The sequence below is a fragment of the Polypterus senegalus genome, chromosome 4 (assembly GCF_016835505.1).
Source record: "Polypterus senegalus isolate Bchr_013 chromosome 4, ASM1683550v1, whole genome shotgun sequence".
NCBI lineage: Eukaryota > Metazoa > Chordata > Cladistia > Polypteriformes > Polypteridae > Polypterus > Polypterus senegalus.
Window position 1 is genome coordinate 136056399 of NC_053157.1, and position 20477 is coordinate 136076875.

At 35.0% G+C, this 20477-nt stretch overlaps 1 protein-coding gene across 2 annotated transcripts in view; it reads left to right on the forward strand.

Moving 5' to 3' along the window:
- Nucleotides 1-560: 560 nt before the first annotated feature.
- The window catches only part of LOC120527648 (toll-like receptor 6), a 29079-nt gene continuing 9162 nt past the window's right edge, over nucleotides 561-20477 (forward strand). Inside the window, exons 1-2 of one of the 2 annotated variants that reach the window (XM_039751288.1) lie at nucleotides 561-1825; nucleotides 5730-11130. In XM_039751288.1, coding sequence (XP_039607222.1) covers nucleotides 5809-8175 — 2367 coding nt within the window. In that variant the 5' untranslated portion in view covers nucleotides 561-1825; nucleotides 5730-5808 and the 3' untranslated portion in view covers nucleotides 8176-11130. Of the gene's footprint in view, nucleotides 1826-5234; nucleotides 11131-17866; nucleotides 17958-20477 lie in introns of those variants that run through there. The other variant, XM_039751289.1, reaches the window with a different exon arrangement.

The window sequence follows — 20477 nt, forward strand, 5'->3', positions numbered from 1 at the left end:
CTCACATTTAATGATCATTGTATAGGTGTGCAGTCCTGCTGCCTTTTTAAGAACAACAGGCACAATTGAAGGTTTGATTCATCATTAAAATTAAAGAAAACTAAATTCAATTATCTGACTAGTGAAACTGGCAAACATCTAACAAAGAACAGGGGCCCAGCTTCTCCAAAATGGTAGATAAAAATAAGCTCTGCTCACTTCTCCAAAACATGAAGAAAAATGAAGTTAATTTTATGTATATGATAGGAAATGGGTCTAGTATAAATGTATTAATGGTGGACATACTCAGATTTCATATATGTATTGTTGAATTAAATATAACTTGATATTTTTTGTCTTTACCGCAAAAATTAAAAACACCCTTCATTATAACAATGAATAATGGTCCATTGCTAATCTAATGCCTATACTGGCAGTACTGGGAAAAACTCAGGAATTACCTCTGGATAGACTGTCATTCTATTACAGTTTGGACAATTCAATTAATTATAAAAACTATACACCATCAAAACATGGTCCTTTAAAAGCTTAAAACGTTTGTTTTTGACAAAAAATGTTTCAATCAAAAAGTAGTGATCCAGATTGCATGAAAACCAATGTACAAAATGGGTGTCACATGAGAAAGAAGTTATTCCAAAAGCAAACTTTAGTAACAATTTATTGTAACTGAATGGTAACTTCTACCTATTAAAATATAAAAGAAAACAGACATATAAAAAGCTACCTATTGTCAATATTTAATGTATCAAATGGTGCTTTGCTTTTATGCGACATCTAACTAAGTTTTATAAAACTTCTCCTTCAAGTTAGCAGTGGACCCTGACTTGTACTACACGGTTTTGATTCCAGAAATATTCTATTCATGCTCTATTAATAACACTTATTTCAAAGACATCACACCTGTGTTTGATCTGGCATTGTTATTTTGAAAAGTTGAAAAAGTTAGGCCCACCATGAAAATGAAAAATAATTATTAAGCTGCTTTTAACAAGAAGTAAAAGGTACTGGTTATCACTGGCAATGGTATCCCATAAGATCCATATTTTGTTCCACTGGTGTGTCATTTGAGAATGTTTTTGGTAGGAGTGGTAAGAGGCAGTATAAAAACAGACAAGGACATAGACAACCTGAAAATCTAATTCAGATTGCAAGTTAGAGGTCAGAAATCAGGTCAGAAGTATAAAAATGAACTTAACTAAAATGAAAATACAGAAATCTGACTCAAAGAATACACACCAGGCTAAAGCCCTAATGTCAACACACACTACTAACACCATGACAATCTTAGTTATACAGAATTTTGAACAACCAAGAAATTAATGGCACTAATGTTTATACAAAATGGTGATGCAACACATCACCACTTCTTGTTGCTCTGTGGTAGTAGTACTGCTAGCAATCATACACAACATTAGGAGAGATTACGTGTTTCTTTGATGAAAATGTTGCGCCATATTGCAAGCCTGATGTGAAACTTGTTCCTCCTTCAGACAACTGCAGTATATTTCTAAGTTTAAGGAAGACTTTTTTGGTTTATAATGAAAATGAAGATATTGCATCATGTGCAGTGGAGTACTCTGTCAGTGTTAATGTTTCCCAAGTTTGTATATAAACATTCTTCATGTACATTTTAATTAAAGGAAGGTGACACGGAGAAAGTTTTGGGGCTGCATGGAACATCACCTATAATGTCCAGTATGAAAAATGAAAAAAAAAGTGAACAAGTAGATTATAAGGATCATAGTTTCCTCTGCAGTCAAAACTTCATCAGATCACAGACTATGTGTCCTCTCCTGAACCTGGTCCTTAAATGAACGACTTTAAGGTGAGACTTTGGTTTAAATAGGAGATTGAGGCAGAAAAGGCAGGGCTAGCAGAAAAGGAAGCAGAAATTACATCAGTTGACTTCCAAGGGGTTTTTCACTCTAAAGCAAGGCTTCCCAAAGTGGTCGATATTGACCCCCTGGGGTCGATTTGAACTTTCTAGGGGTTGATAGTTTCAATAAAAAAATTTGGGGGTCGACGACAGCAAAAATAGACCCCCTTACTACTGCTATTTGTTTGTTACTTCAAAATATCTATGATTCCAATAAGTCCCTAATTGTGAAGCAAAATAAATCAAAAAAACACTTTTTTGATAAAAACACATTACATACCAAACTTGTGAACGAAAAGGTAAAATGTGTCATTAAAAGAGTCTCACGTAAGAATGCATGAAAATACATGTAGCACAAACATGTCTGTGCATTGTCTTAAGGAACTTATCAAAGCAAGTGTGGACATGAAAAAACGTTGCATGTGACTAGGGGGTCGATGGTTTTAAAAGTTTTTGGAAAAGGGGTCTGCGGCAAAAAAAAGTTTGGGAACTCCTGCTCTAAAGGAAACAGAAAGTGGGTTGGCAGTTGTCTTGCAGGAAACACCTTCCCCTCATTACTCTTACAAACACCTGTGAGACGAAGCTCACATATGTGAAGCCTATATATATTATTAGTATATATATATAATTATAATCTGCCACTCGTATATATACACTATATATATATATATATATAAAATTGTTACATAGTTTACTGTCAAATAATGCAAAGAGTACACGACACGTGTTTCGCCCTTATTTGGGCTCATCAGGCATACACACTCCACTGCACCCCTCGCGGGGATCGAACCTCAGACATCAGTGTCAGAGATAAAGCCCCTTTACGCTGCGCCACGGCGTGTGGTTCGTTTATTTGACAGCATGGAGACTGGAGTAATTACATTCATAACATTCGTAGCACAAGGGGTGCAATGGAGTGTGTACGCCTGATGAACCTAAATAAGGGCAAAACACGTGTCGTGTACTCTCTGCATTATTTGACAGTTAACTATGTAACATTCTATGATCTCCTTCTCGCAACTGAGAGGGCGTAGCGGATGTTTACCGACCGGTAGGTAACCACCCATACAATCAGATCGGGACTCAGACTACGAATGCTATGAATGTGTGCTTGGTGTGTGGGGGTGTGTGTGTGCCCTGCGGTGGGCTGGTGCCCTGCCTGGGATTTGTTCCTGCATTGAGCCCTGTGTTACCTAGGATTGGTCTCCAGCAGACCCCCCGTGACCCTGTAGATAGGATATAGTGGGTTGGATAATGGATGGATGGGTACATATATGTATATGAGGTCATCTCACAGTTTAAAAACATGAAACTAGACTTAAAAAGTGTGTGAGAAAGGCTAAGTTTATAAGATGCCTATTGTGGTTGGGAGTATTTACTTGTTAGCCTCTCAGTAAATCAAACTTTGGAAATTAATTTGAGATTTTAAACATTTAATGATGTAATTTTCATGGTTTATATACTATAGTCTTCCTGTTGTCTTAAAGAACATCTGTTTCAACCAGAAATTCAGAAATTCACCCTGAATTGTTTTTCAGTTCTCATGTAGACACGTTTGTGCTCAAACCAGAACAATTTAGTTCTTCAAATATGAACAGAAACTAGAAAATGCAAGGAAAAACCAACAGAGTGAATAAAAATACCACACATTTGACAGCACAGCTCAGAGTTAAATTATATGAGACAGGAGTGTTTTGCTATTGCACACAATTTACTCTTAGCAAAATGTAAAATAGTGATTTAGAGTCTTTTGCAGTTATAAGACCACTATGTCTTGATTTAAAAAATACAAATATATACTATATTAAATTGTTTGGTTTGTTCTGCATTGTTCTAACACATGTTGCAGTTAAAAGATATGTTTGGTGTTTTTCAAGTCAAAGTTATTTCATCACAACCATGGTATATATTCATTTGCCACATGAAAGTGCATTCTTCCTTGCTTCATTGCACACTGGATGCTGGCATGGAGTGCGGTGTGATGACACGGTTCAGCATGGTGGTGTGTGATTCTTACATTGTACCAGGGAGGTTGGACATAGACAGGATGATTAAGGAGTTTTCTGTTATTTGCTTTCGATCTGTTTTGGAACCGGTAGTGAAGTCAGAAAGCTGGTATTGATAATGACGTCAAAATTTTAGTACCTATCCAACACTACAAAACAGTTTGTTTCAACTCTATTTTTATATAGACAGAGTAATCAGCAAAAGTTGGGATACCTGTAGGAATTGTTTGCATCAGTTCTCAAGGCTTAATTACCTTTCATTGCTGCAGAAAAGCTGAAATTTGTTAACCTTTTACTTAATCCATGACAAAGGCCTTTTTGTAAAACTGAAAATTACAATATTTTTCAGTTTTTGGAAAACTAAACTTTTTTTTAACCTCTGACACTTTAGTGCACACCTTTTTACTATTTCAAATTATTCAATCGACCTGAACTGCTTAAATTTCAATAACACATGGATGTGTTCTAAAACATCTCATGTCTGTACCCTATAGTGAATTACCACCTAATCCAGAGCTTAGTCCATCCACTGTGACTTGATTGGCCTGTAGATCCTTACAGCCCAGTATCAGAGTAAGCTTATTAAGAAAATGGGTTGATGGAATTTTTTTTTTTTTTTGTATTTTGGACTTAATTAAGAAGTTTTGAATAATTTGTAAAGCAGCTGTTACTTTTCTCACTGCATATTCATACATGTTTGTAAGCAGTGGCATCCACACCTATAACTAAACTGCATACTTCTGAAGCTGAAAACCAAATTAATTGTATTAATTTTCTACACCTTTAATTTGCATCAGTAGTCCTAACTATAGTCATTACCCATTTCCTTTACAGCCCCAAACTCGACTCTAGTTTCTTTCATATCTGTTTTTTCTATAAGTACCTTAGCCTGTTAGCACACTGAGTCCTACAAACAAAGTTTTTCATGTTAATTTGGTTAAAACTGCTGGTTATCTGAATAAGTTAAAATATTGTAAAATGTAAAAGTAATGAGGTAATTTAATGTCTAAATGTAACTTTTAATTTTTAAGTTGAATATTTCACAGGCTTTCACTTAAATTTTGTTTTGTGTAAAATTACTAAGTACAGCTTCTCTTAACTAAGTAAATGGTCTGTGGCAAATAACAGCTTACCATTATTCCCAAACAATAAGTTGCATATAAAGGATGAAAATGTTGTCCTTTAGTATTTACTGCTAATTGGAATGAATGCGATAATTTGAATGGTTTAGAAAGCATTTTTTATTTTGTCGTTGAAATTACATCAATTTATTTTCTGAGTTGTGTTATTGATCTTGTGACAGAATATGAATAAATAAGTTTCTTACTTGTATAATTGCTCGTTAATGTGGTCAGTTATATGTAATGATTTTATAGTTGCACAACTGAAATGAGAAAAGAAAAATTGTGATATACTGTAGTTTCCTTTAGCACAAAGAGATGTGAGACAAAAAAACAGATTTTTTAGTACATAAATGAAACATACCGTACATGCAGGTAGGAATAAAATATGGAAGATTGCTACAAACACTGCATCATTAACATAAATATTTTTACGCCTGAGCATGTATCATGCACAGTTTTGTTTTGTGAACCTGTGGGCTACTTGACCTTCTCAAAGCAAGGCTTACTGAATGATAATCACTTACTTTCTAATTTTTCACTGTTTAGTTTATGTTTGCCGATGTACAAAATGTGAATGCTCCCTTTTTTGCCCTCTCTAATTCTGAATTGGATTAAGTAAGTTTGAGAATGACCAGCTGTTACACTGATAGTCAGTTTTTGACATATTTCTATTTTGAAAATTTAAACCTTACATAATTAATGTGTTTTTTTCTTTTTGTACAGTTGATTTCACCATTTTTTTCCACATTTTCTGGACTTTGACCACCAGAGTACACCTGTGTATTTCCATAGACCAGAAAAAATGAACATCATTTTAATACTTTTGTGGAGTACAGTTTTTTGTGATGCAGACAGGCTCAATCTCAAAGGAAAACAGCAATTTCCGATAAATTTGTTTTGGAATTCCCAGAACTCTGTTGTTGAAAATACACTGTTACCAAATGAAATTCTGGATCTGTCCCTCCAAAATATAAGTGACTTTAACAGTGCATATTTGGCTGAAATGACAGATTTAAAGCTCATCAATGTGTCATTTAATAATATAGAAGAACTTGAAGATGACCTTTTTAAATCCACTCAGAAACTCAAGTATCTTGATTTATCACACAATGAGTTGCATAATATATCCTGTGAATTTTTAGTCTGTCTTCCTGAACTTGAATATTTGGATATTTCTTCAAACAAGTTTATGGCATTAAATTTAGGAAGTGCTTTTAAGTCAGTGGTGAATCTTAAATTTCTAAGGGTTAGTGCTGAAAAACTTCAAAGAAATGACCTTAAGAATATTGCAGGTATTAGGCTAAATATTTTTTTTATTGAAATAAAGAAACCCTGGAATTATGAAAGAAATAGTTTAGATTGGATAAACACAAACACAGTTGTTATTGTATTCCCTAATGATAATGTGGATAAAGTGGGTGCTTTTCTTTCAGATGTACTGGAAATTTCAACAAACATAGAGATTATTGGCAGTGCATATGTGAAAAAATACTGTTCCGATATCTCATATGCTTCTTCTAGTTTTGTAAGTTTTAATTTGACTAATATGTATTTAACAAATTTCCAAATCTCTTTCGATTGTTTTTTCAAAGCTGTTAAGCTGTTTTCCAAATTACAAGGACGAAAGCTTCATGTATATAATTTAACTGTGACTGTTACAAATAATGAATGGAATATTAAAGACGTGTTTCTTCCATTTGAAGCATTATCAGTACAAGTTGTAAAAGCTAAAGAGATGGTATTTGATGCTTCAACAGTATATAATTTTTTAATTAACGTGAAAGTTAAAAATCTTAAAATTTCTGAAACTCCATTGTTCTATATAACTTGCCCAACTGACAGCATATACGAGGTGTTAGATTTCTCAGACAATTTTTTTTCAGATGAGATATTTTCCTCTCCTGGAGTCTCTGCCTGTAAAACATTTCGTTTATTACACACATTAATTTTAAAAGGGAATAAGCTAATGCATCTTGACAAGCTGAGTGTAAGAACCCAGCATATGAAGGCATTAACAGAATTAGATGCCAGTTTTAACATGCTTACAAGTGAATCTAGAAACTGCTATTGGCCACTAAGTTTAAGTAAGTTAAATTTATCTTTTAATTCTCTTGACAGTTACGTTTTTTACTGTATACCCATTATGGTACAAATTTTGGACCTACAGTACAACCAAATAACCAGCATACCACAAGATATGGTCCCTCTGAATGCTTTAAAAGAGATTAACCTGTCATCAAACAGACTGTTTAATATCCCTGATTGTAAAAATTTTCATTTTGTGGAATTACTCTTTTTGAGCAGCAATGTCATAAAGACTCCATCAGCAGATTTTCTTGATAGCTGCCAGATTCTGAAACAACTGGATATTAGCAGAAACCCCTTTATATGTGATTGCAGTTTAAGGCGCTTTCTCCAAAATAGGGACAAATCCAAACTTACATTGCTTGGGTGGCCTAAATTATACAGCTGCAGTGAACCAGAAGCATTGAATGGAACGTTGTTGGAAAAGTTTCACATGTTTGAAATATCATGCAATCTAGCTCTTCTGCTTATAGCCATTCTCATTCCATTAATAGTGATTGTTATTTCAATAGCAGTGCTGTGTAAGCATTTTGACGCCCCTTGGTATCTACGAATGATGTGGCAGTGGACACAAACAAAGCAGAGAGCAAAGACAAAACAGATATTAGAAACCCGACGAGATCTGGCATACAATGCTTTTGTCTCCTATAGTCAAGATGACTCTAGTTGGGTCAAGGAGTATCTTCTTCCAAACCTGGAAGAGATGGGCACATTAAAGATATGTTACCATGAAAGGAACTTTATAGCTGGAAAAAGTATAATTGAAAACATCATTACATGCATTGAGAAGAGCTACAAATCCATCTTTGTTTTATCTACCAATTTCATCAGTAGTGAGTGGTGCCATTATGAACTGTACTTTGCTCAGCATCAGCTGCTATCAGAAAATACTGAAAATTTGATTCTGATTTTGTTGGAGCCCATTCCTCATTACATGATTCCATCAAAATATTATAAACTCAAAGATCTGATGTCAAGAAAGACCTATATGGAGTGGCCTCAAGATAAAAACAAGCATAAGTTGTTCTGGGCTAACCTACGATCTGCCATACATATCAATCTGTCAGAACTTGCAGCAAGATGAACTGAAAACAATGCAAGCCCTTAAAGTGGTAAATGTTATTTGTGGTAACGCCACTTAAAAAACAAAAACAAAGAACAAGTGGAATAGTTATGATCCTTTTTGGGATGGAGTATTCCTTTAACATATATTATTTTTTTACTTACCTAGGATTGCTTGTTAATAATAACAAAAAAAATTATTAATGTTATGTTTTTATGGTGAATGGAGATAAGCAAATTCCATATAGAGTTGTTGTCGATGGGAACAATGATGAACAACAGTAAACAATATGAAGAAAATTAAGTTATTTAAATATGTAAAGAAAACTTTCTGTAGAATTGGTTCAAAATATTCGAGATTTTCAATACCAAGAATATGAGTTTACAGTAAATTGATTTTGAAATAAAACTTAAACAGAGTGAGCTCACTAAGCCATTTGTTTCCTTGTCTCCCCTTTTATACTCAAAAGTTTTTAAATATGTTAAAAAGGACCAATAATGCATATTGTCTGTACCAACACAAAGGTATAAATATTAGTGATCTTGTGCCCAGCTTAATGATGAGTTCCAGGTTGGATTAATAAAGCATAGATAATGATGACACAACGGTTTTTTGTGCCTTGCTGGTCTTTACAATGATGAGATAATTCCAGATGTTTTGCTGTTTCATGATATGAAGACTAGAAGAAGAGGTTTGGAGATACGGGGAAGGGTCAGTATCACACATCTTCTCCATTAGGTCACTTTGGCTGATGGCAGAGGCAAGGGACAGTTTGATGACTTCGCAACTTTTTTCTTGTCCTCCTGCATGTTTTTTTTTTACTTCAGACCCCAGAAGAGACAAAGTATTAATACGTGTATAATAGCTCAGATACTTTAGTTCTAAAGTTGGGACATTTTGATAGATGGAAATGGTTTATTACAATTGATTTTTTAGTTAGCTTACCTTTGAGATATTGGTATAATATGAAAATAAAGTTGGTAAAGAACAAAGACTGTTTGGGTCAGTTCGAGAATTGAAACAAATCAGCTCAGTCTTTCCATGTATAGTTTTGTGAAATCAGTGTCTAATAAGTGATTTGATTTATTGACTAATAAGGATACATTTTTTAGGAGGAAAATTCTGAGTGACTAAATATTTAAATTATTTTTCACTGAAAATTAAAAATGTATTTACAGTTTTCTAAAAGTAAATACATATAAGTACAGTGTGAGTATGCTTAAATCTCAAGGTATATACAGTATTAGTCTTTGTTAAGCAGGAACACCATATTACTTCCTTTATACAGAATTCTATGTATTTATATGTAAAGGAACCTTGTAGTGGTAAGGTTTGTTCCCACAATCCATGCAATTGAGTTCCTTGGAGACTTAGATAGGTTTAGTGACAGTGTGTTCCACCCACAGCAAAGCCTCGGACTGTTTGTGACTCTGTACTAAAGGAATCGCATTCAGAAAATGGCAAATAAATTGTACGTTTTCATGAAGAAAAATGTAATGCTTACTGTATTTTTAACATTGTTCAATAAACCATACAATGTATTGAATATCTGGACTCTGTAACTTGTCTTATAGAAGAGCAGTCCATATTCAGTGATTTTAGCTGTTAGTTTATGGCTTCTGAAATTGTATCTTCTAGTACTCAGTCTTTTTCTAAGTCTAAACTTTAGCAGTATTCATGTAAATATCTTTTGGGACTTGTTACTAAAATTGCCTTTACATATCGTTCTTTTTATTTCACCTTGATCTAATGGCCACATTTACATTAGAAGACGGTAGATACTCATGTATGTTCATCTTACTTAAATACATTTATGAGGCTCACATGTTTTTTAAGTCATTTGAGACTTGGAAATGTCCATCTCCAGTATGGCCATCCCTTTGCAATCATATTTGAGTAATTACATATCTTAATAAAGTATATCAGAACCTTCTCTTTCATCACCTTTAGTTTAGAGTTGCAGATGTCCTAGCCAGTTTTGTCAGCAGGGACAACAATTAGAAATGGGTAGGATATTGGTTATTTGCAGGGCATACCCAATATACAGACGTATGTTAGCCTTGTGAACTGACTAGCAGTATGACTTTGAATAGGGGCAGGGATAAGAAGCTTTTTTATATAATAAAAAAAAATTGGCATGTGCATGGTAAAATAATTTTCATGTATATAGAGCACACAACACAGCTACACACACACCTTCCTGATTTAGATTTTACCTAAATCTAAATCATGTACATCACTGGTAATAAAACAGTACCCAAAAAAATTCACAAACACTTTAAAGCACAATCTAGGAATTAATCCCAGGTCTAATAACTGTATTACTCTAGTATGAAACTAAGTAATAAATGTAAGGCAAATAATTATATCACACAGCTTCTGTGACATAAGACCATATTATAATATTATACAACAAGAGCAAATGATGTCATGGTAGTATTATAACCATACTAAAGTAACTCTGATTGTATGAATTATAACCATCTATTCGAGTAACTGAACTTTTGCATTTATCTTATTTTGTAATCCATTAATAAATTCAGAATTAACAACAAGCTTGCCCTTGGCTGTCATTAGATATATATAATCAATATGTTTGACCGGTTCCACACCTCCTCTGTCTCACAGTTAATGATCATTGTATAGGTGTGCAGTCCTGCTGCCTTTTTAAGAACAACAGGCACAATTGAAGGTTTGATTCATCATTCGTAAATTAAAGAAAACTAAATTCAATTATCTGACTAGTGAAACTGGCAAACATCTAACAAAGAACAGGGGCCCAGCTTCTCCAAAATGGTAGATAAAAATAAGCTCTGCTCACTTCTCCAAAACATGAAGAAAAATGAAGTTAATTTTGTGTATATGATAGGAAATGGGTCTAGTATAAATGTATTAATGGTGGACATACTCAGATTTCATATATGTATTGTTGAATTAAATATAACTTGATATTTTTTGTCTTTACCGCAAAAATTAAAAACACCCTTCATTATAACAATGAATAATGGTCCATTGCTAATCTAATGCCTATACTGGCAGTACTGGGAAAAACTCAGGAATTACCTCTGGGTAGGCTGTCATTCTATTACAGTTTGGACAATTCAATTAGTTATAAAAACTATACACCATCAAAACATGGTCCTTTAAAAGCTTAAAACGTTTGTTTTTGACAAAAAATGTTTCAATCAAAAAGTAGTGATCCAGATTGCATGAAAACCAATGTACAAAATGGGTGTCACATGAGAAAGAAGTTATTCCAAAAGCAAACTTTAGTAACAATTTATTGTAACTGAATGGTAACTTCTACCTATTAAAATATAAAAGAAAACAGACATATAAAAAGCTACATATTGTCAATATTTAATGTATCAAATGGTGTCACATGCCACATCTAACTAAGTTTTATAAAACTTCTCCTTCAAGTTAGCAGTGGACCCTGACTTGTACTACACGGTTTTGATTCCAGAAATATTCTATTCATGCTCTATTAATAACACTTATTTCAAAGACATCACACCTGTGTTTGATCAGGCATTGTTCTTTTGAAAAATTGCAAAAGTTAGGCCCACCATGAAAATGAAAAATAATTATTAAGCTGCTTTTAATAAGAAGTAAAAGGTACTGGTTATCACTGGCAATGGTATCCCATAAGATCCATATTCTGTCCCACTGGTGTGTCATTTGAGAATGTTTCTGGTAGGAGTGGTAAGAGGCAGTATAAAAACAGACAAGGACATAGACAACCTGAAAATCTAATTCAGATTGCAAGTTAGAGGTCAGAAATCAGGTCAGAAGTATAAAAATGAACTTAACTAAAATGAAAAGACAGAAATCTGACTCAAAGAATACACACCAGGCTAAAGCCCTAATGTCAACACACACTACTAACACCATGACGATCTTAGTTATACAGAATTTTGAACAACCAAGAAATTAATGGCACTAATGTTTATACAAAATGGTGATGCGACACATCACCACTTCTGGTTGCTCTGTGGTAGTAGCACTGCTAGCAATCATACACAACATAATTTAGTTCCAAAATGATGTATGGTGATGCCCATAAGAAAAATAAAATGGTGGCATGCCAAGATGTGTAAAATATGTAGGTCCTTGAATATTGTACTTAATTTGAAAACTAAGAAGAGAATCAGATTATTCACATAAGAAAATTTAATTCAGAGAGAACAAAAACATGAAAATATGTAAAATAAAACCAGAGAAAACCCAAAAAGTGTTCACAATCATTACAAGAATATTGTCTGGATTACACCATTGTCAACATGTAGGAAACTGATGGCCATTATACTAAAAGGAAAAGTGGAAGTCATCATTGACGACAATTTGACACCAGTCCAGGGCATTGTACACTTATATCCAATACAGTTCCAGAAACATTCAATAAAGGTGAGTGTTAAATGGCAAATATTGTAAATGACACGATCAATAAAGTTGTACTGATGGTCAGAGACTTTTCTTACTGTTCCAGTGAGGTCAACACATTTCTAGATGATCACAATAGGCATTGCAACACCTTGTTACATGATCTGTCAGTCCTGCTCTGGTGGTGTTCCAGTGGGCAGTCCTCCTGCAGCTTCATCCAACATTCTCATACATCTGGCCAGCACATGCTCTATATTAGAGTAGTAGAGCAGAGTGCTTACTCAACTAGTCAAGCCTTAACATACACACTATCTTTATTTGCAAGTTTGTTGCACTTCTCATCAGGGTGTTCTTCATTTGCCTTAACGTCACTATTAGTGTTAGTAGATCCACCCCTGCCTGATTACTGCCTTTTTTTAGGGTGAGTCCGATGTCTGACTTTATGATTGCATTCTTGAGAATAACAGGCCACCAAGCTAATAATCTTCGTTCTTGGTCTTTATGCAAATTATACCACTCCTTTTTTGTGTTCCACAAAAATCTGTCTGATTTCACAAATTGTCATTAGATTAAAATTAGTTGGAAAAAGTTATTTCACTTAAGTATTAAGATTTAAAATTATCCATTATAGATCAGGCTTTTCTGCACTTCGCAAAAATGCTGATTGGGGTACTTTTAAAGTTTTTGCCTTTAATGGTCTCAAATTTCCAGTGTTATAACAAAAATTAGTTTGTCAATCATTTATTAATTTATAAATCATATACCAGCTCAATTAAAGGATAAGTTCAATATATTTCAAGTTGAAGATATTTCTTCACAAACATTCCCTGTAAGTTTTTATACTTTTATTTTCTATTTGAGCCTCAGGCTACGTTTGGTTCAATGCAAAATGCCAAGGGCTGTCTATGTATTTTTAAAAATGTATAAAAAAAACATTTCATTTTAGAACACAATTTTTCGTGGCAAATGCATATATACCACATTTGTGAATAAAATAACTTTGATTTGAAAAATACCAAACTTATTCTTTGAACTCAAATTAATGAAACATTAAAAGACAGCAGCAACTTTTGTATTACAAAACTATGAAGTTATCACACCTTATAGGCCCAAAATAGGATCACAAAACAGTAATCACCTTCTCAGCTTCTAATTTATGATGTCTAAAGTAAGAATAGTTTATTACTATATATATATATATATATATATATATATATATATATATATATATATATATATATATATATATATATATATATATATTGTGATAAAGGCCCTATATAGCGCCCGACCCAGCACAGAATACGCAGAGGCACGTGTTCACACTCAAGGATCTTTTATTTTGTTTTTTCAGCCGTGTGACACGTCTTCCCCGTGCCACACAGCCCAAACACAGTCCCAAGCACAAAACCCAAACACAACCAAACACTTTCCTGCTCCACCACTCCTCCCAGGCAACCTCGTCCTCTTCCTCCCGATTCTGGCCTCGATTTCTGGGAGGCAGGCCCTTTTATACCCCACCCGGAAGTGATCCAGGTGCCTGACCAGCTGGTCTTAATTGCACCTCCGGGTGGGGCTGATAAACCGTCCAGTGTGGTGGCTGGTTCTCTGCAGTACCCCTAGCGGCCACCCCATCTCCCAACCGGGCTGCTGTGGTGGACTCCATGTCACATGGAGCCACGGGGGAGATTGAGGAGGAATCCACTGCCAGGGAGACTGCCCCAAGCCCGGGAAGCTATTGCAATGTCCATGATGGCTCCCCCAGGACGTATGCGGCAGAGGCTGTCCGTCACTATATATATATATATATATATATATATATATATATATATACAGTAATTCCTTCTCGATCACGGGGTTGCTCCAGAACCCCTGCGATAGAGAAAATCCGCGAAGTAGAAACCATATGTTTGTGTAGTTATTTTTATATATTTTAAGCCCTTATAAACTCTCCCACACTTTTAACATTATTAGAGCCCTCTAGACATGAAATAACACCCTTTAGTCAAAAGTTTGAACTGTCCTCCATGACAAGACAGAGATGACAGTTCTTTCTCACAATTAAAAGAATGCAAATAGATCTTCTTCTCTTCAGGAGCAGAGAATTTCAGAGGGAGAGAGAGAGAGAGCGCTCGCAAAGAAAAGCAAACAATCAAAAAATCAATACTTGCGATTTTAAGTTTGCGCGCATTTTAGAGGAGCGTTAGTATCTTCTAAGCAAACAGCCTCTGTGCAAACAGCCCCTCTGCTCACATCTCCTCCGTCAGGTGCAGAGAACGTCAGAGAGAGAGAGCGAGATTAAAGCAACAATCAAAAAATCAATATGTGTGCTTTTGTGCTTTTAAATATGCCGAGCACCGCAATAAAGCGGCATTTTTTTAGAGGAGCGTCAGTATCTTTTAAGCAAACAGCCTCTGTTGAAACAGCCCCTCCGTCAATCGCAGAGAATGTCAGAGAGGGTGAGAGAGAGACAGAGACAAGCAAACAATCAAGCTCCGCGCGGGATGCATATCTTATAGCATTGAGGAGTTTTAGTTAATATGTAATACATGCTCTGATTGGGTAGCTTCTAAGCCATCCGCCAATAGCGTCCCTTGTATGAAATCAACAGGGCAAACAAACTGAGGAAGCGTGTAGCATAAATTAAAAGACCCACTGTCTGCAGAAATCCGCGAACCAGCGAAAAATCTGTGATATATATTTAGATGTGCCTACATTTAAAATCCGCAATAGAGTGAAACCGCGAAAGTCAAAGCGCGATATAGCGAGGGATTACTGTGTATATATATATATATATATATATATATATATATATATATACTGTTTATACCTAGATGAAATTATAACTGCACATACTTGAAAATATTGTTTCTCTATTATAAAAGAAAATCTTAAGACAAGACTATTGCTAAGAGATTTTTTCAAGTTGGTAGAGGGGGTCCCACCCTCCTCTCAACCAGTTCCGGTTAACAGCCCACAGCCACAGTACTCTTACCACTCATTCGTGTGAATGCTTTTGTCAGACACAGTTCCTGTGCTCTCCGCACTTATACATTTTTACGTTTTCCTCACTTAAGTTCCCAATAAAAGAAGACTTATTGTGTCCAAATCTTATTCAAGAATTTTATCTTGAAGTGTTATCAACAGAAGTGGCACAGGCAATTCTAGCACTGAAATACGATGAAGTCAAATGAATTACCTTGAAAATTGTTGATCGGTTACACGGCAAATTGGTTAAATGCGTATCAGTAGACTATACTGAAGCAGTTGGTGGTGATGGTGCGGAAGATGAAAACATCAACTTACAATATTCCATAGAATATCTACAACCATTAACACCGTCCGGTCTTCCACCAGCCGAATTACTGTTGAAAGAAGGATGTATCGTAATGTTATTATGTAATTTATGTATGAGTGATGGGCTATGCAATTGGACAAGATTAATTGTACTGAAAATTGGTCGCATGATTCTAACATGTAAAATTTTAACAGGCAACAAGAAAGGTAATGTAGTACATATTCCACGGATAACATTAGACACCAAAGGAGATCATGATATGCCATTCATATTAAAACGTTTACAGTTTCCCGTTAGAATAGCTTTTGCTATGACAATTAACAAATCACAGCGACAAAAAATCGAAAAAGTCGATTTATTTATTAGAGAGAAAGAAACAATATTCACTCATGAGCAGTTATACGTTGCATTGTCACGATGTAAGTCCAAACACAGAATCAAAATTCAATGTGATATTGAAAGTTAATTCCAAATATTGTTTTTACTGAAGTTTTACAGTTAAAGTTTAAGTGTTAAAGTATTTGCGTGTTAATTTCAAATCCAAACAGAACAAAAACGTATAACGCAATGAATTCCTCTAACGCAACATGAAACATCATTTTCTTTCAATTTATTACGTTTTACTATTTTTTAGCATGACTAATTACTCGCTGTAATGTAAATGCATATGTAACAATTCCCATGAAAATAACAAGCTGTTAAATTGTACATCCACTTCCCCATACGCAAATGGCACAGCCGGGAATTGGCTAGTGCGTAGCGCCCATCCATTGTTCGGCGAGCGAAGCAAGCAGGGGGCAGAGCCCCCAAGTAATTCAAAAATCAATTAAAAAATGAACTTACAAACCCAAGACGAAATAGCATGCAATAGTCTAAAGCAAATCGGACGTGTACAAACTGGAAAGTTTAGTTTTTGGGGTTCACTTATAAAATCCAACCACCATTGCATCATCTTGTAGTTGCTCTCATTTATTTACCAATTTTTTAAGTTTATTATTGAGCAGAATTTGCTAGGCCTCCTCTCACTTTTGTTGTTTTGCTGAAATTCTTAGAAATCACTTCTTTGTTTATTACATTAATGTTTAATTAGTTTAAATATGTGTACATTTGAAATGTTTTTTCATTACTCTTGCTGTAGATATCTTAAATTTGATTAGACTAGATGATAATAATGGTTGATTACTATGAAAATCACTTATCGTTTCACACTAACTGGTTTGATTATTTGTTAAATTTTTGTGTAATAAAATGTGCTGTTATATTCAGAGTTTGATTAATGTGAGCAGTTATTCTAAAAAAGTATATAGATATAAGTTTGAAATGAAGAGATTGAAGTTAAATGAAGACACTGATATATTCTGGTATATGAGTTCCAAGTTAAATTAAGACAATACAAGTGGAAATAGAAGTATTTTCATTTTCAGTAGAAAAGGTACTACTGTCTTTAATAGTTTTTTAATTGTGTTATGCACAGTGGATAGTACTGATTTCTAATGGATGCATCATCTGGGGTTCAGTTCCTAGTTTATGCACATCCTTCCTGTGGCTTTGCAGGATTTTTTACAGGTATTAAAGTTTTCCTCTCACATTCCAAATTAGTAGATTAATTAGTGATTCTAAATTGGCCCTATGAGAATCAGGCTAGGACACCCTGAACAAGATAAGTTCCTACATTGCCCCGATGTTGTAGGTGGGTTTAAGTAATATATTCCTTGTGAGCCAAGGTACAGTATATTTTCCACTGCCATTTATCCTAGCCTCTATATTTTATTAAATCCTTAATTTTGTGCTATTTTTTCCTCAAATAAGATGACACTTTCAGACAATTATTGTCTGTTATTTGTTTTCATTTTTGTTAATAATGGGGTGTTCATATGATTTGCTTTGTTTTTCTCTTTTTTCAGAATAGGCATATAATCTGCAAAATGTATTCCCTGTAGTAAATTCTCTTTCATTTCTTATCCCACATATTTATTCTGATTGTAAATCACTGACTCATATTTTCGTATTTTATATTTGTATTTTTCTTAGGTTGCACAAGACGACAAGACTTCACCAAGAGCACAAACTGCCACTATAACACCATTATCAAAGAAAACCATTTGATTCTTTACTTGTGTTGGTAAGTTTGTTTTTTCCAGGTACACTGATGTTCAAAATCACACACAGACAAGATCATAAGACACATTCTCCAAATGCTCTGTCTGCAAGTCCTGTTGCATTGTGCAGGACTCTTCTCACCCCTCTCATGATTCTTCTTAATTTTGCCATGTGGAAAAACGTACTACAGTAAGAGTGCCAGATTTGTCTGTTTGTGCAATAGCTTTTTCTCACAGTCTGCTAGATTCCACAACATGATACAGACATCCAAAATCTTCCACTGTACCCTATCATCTTAGATAACAAACTCTCGAAACAGGTTATGCACAAGTCATTTTATCTATCATCTCAAAAGATTAGTCACTGCACTAATATGTGGAACATGCATTTAAATGGGTTTCTATTGTAATTTTAGCAGTTTAATTAGGTTAGCATATTATCTGTTTTAACAGTATATTGCATGGTTTTGTCTATTTGTGCATACATCTTCTCTTATTTACACTATGTGTATACTGTGAGCCCTGAGCTTTGACATTTCGTCTCTCTGTATACTGGAATATGGTTGAGATGACACTATAGTTTACTCTGACTTTGATAAGAATCAACACCCCTTGGCAACATATTCAGTTTCAGGAAAACGGTAATCATTTTTCACTGATTTCATACATATTGGGCATATGCTTGGCTTATCTGTCTTGGGAAGCGGCTTTCACTCAAAATCATAGTTTTCCATCTTAATCACAAAGCAAGGCATGCATACTTTAGGGTTTTTTTTTTATTTGAAGTGAATAAATTCATAAAATATTTATCCTGCTAAATGTGTCATGAGTGAAGATGACTAAAGGAATATTCCGATCTTAGTATTGTGATATTGTTTCAAAGACATTTTTGATACTACTTGCTGTTGTCTAGCATTGTTCATCATAGATGCCTTTTATATCAGAGTCTTTGTTATTTTCTTTTTACATGAAAACATGAGATTATGCATGTTTCTTAGCCATCACTACGAAGTAGATGGGGTAAGTACCATATGAAAAAAAACACTTTGAGTGGAGAATTCTTTTAACAGCAACTTAGAATTGGTAATTGCGACTAATGTATAGTCAGGAAAAGGATAGAATCCTAAAACCTACAACATTGGCAGAGACAATTCAGTCTTAATTGTATACAGTGCATCCGGAAAGTATTCATAGAGCATGTACATGTGATTTCTCAGTTTTTTTATTTTTAATAAATTTGCAAAAACCTCAAGTAAACGTTTTTCACATTGTCATTATGGGGTGTTGTGTGTAGAATTCTGTGGAAAAAAATGAATGTAATCCATTTTGGAATAGATGTAACATAACAAAATGTGGAAAAAGTGATGCGCTGTGAATACTTTCCGGATGCACTGTATAGTTATCATCTTAGAACTTAGCAACAAGAGAAATTTGACAAATTAGAGAAGGCCATTCATTCTGTTTTTTCATTTGGTAAGTTAATAGCTAATTTGTCCTAATATCTCATCTGGAGGTCTGCTGCTTATATTAATGATATAATTCTTTCGGCTACTACCCAAAGCTTGTGACCGTAGGTGAGAGAAGGAACGTAGATTGACCAGTAAATCGGGAGCTTCTCCTTACAGCTTAGCTGACTGGTACAATGTCTGCATAACTGCGTATGCTGTTGATTATCTGCCTGTCAATCTCCTTGACCCTTCATCCCTCACTTGTGAACAATTTCCTGAGATACATAAACTCATCTGGTTCAGGCAGCACCCTATCTTCAACTCAGAGAGGGCACTAAACCCTAAGAACCATGACCTCAGACTTGGAGATGCCATTCCTCATCCCGACTAATTTACACTCGGCTGCATACCACCCCAGTGCATGTCTAAGGTGACAGCTCAATGTAGCCAAAAGGACCACATCACTCTCAATAAGCAAAGACATGATCCTGAGGCCACCGATTTGGCCCCTCTACTCTCCTTGGCTCTGCCTAGATATTCTGCCCATAAAAATTATGAATAGAATCAGTGACAAAGAGCAGCCCTGGTAGAGTATCACACACACCAGGAAGTCTGATCAGCTGTCAGCATGTAATGGGACATCCACACAATTTTGAAAAGGTGTTTCAACCAAGAGAACCCAACAACATCCAAGAATTTCAGGTGAACATCATCCACCCCTGGAGCTTTGCCACCAAGTAGTTTTTTTAACTACCTTGGCGATCTTGGCCCAAGTGATGAGTGAGTACCCCTCCGAGTCCCTGGGCTCTGCTTCCTCAAAAGAAGACATGTCGGTGGGATTTATGAGGTCCTTTAGGTGTTCCTTCCACTGCCTGACCATGTCCCCAGGTGTGGTTAACAGCACTCCATTCCTACTAAAATCTGCATGGGCAGAACACAGCTTCTTTCTCCTAGGTCACCTGACATTTTGCCAAAATTGCTTTCAGGCTTCCACTGCCATCGCCACACTCCTCTTGGTCTGTTGACTGCCTCTTGAAGTCCACAAGCTAGCCAATCTCAAAGGGCCTCCTTATTCAGTCTTATGGCTCCCTTTAC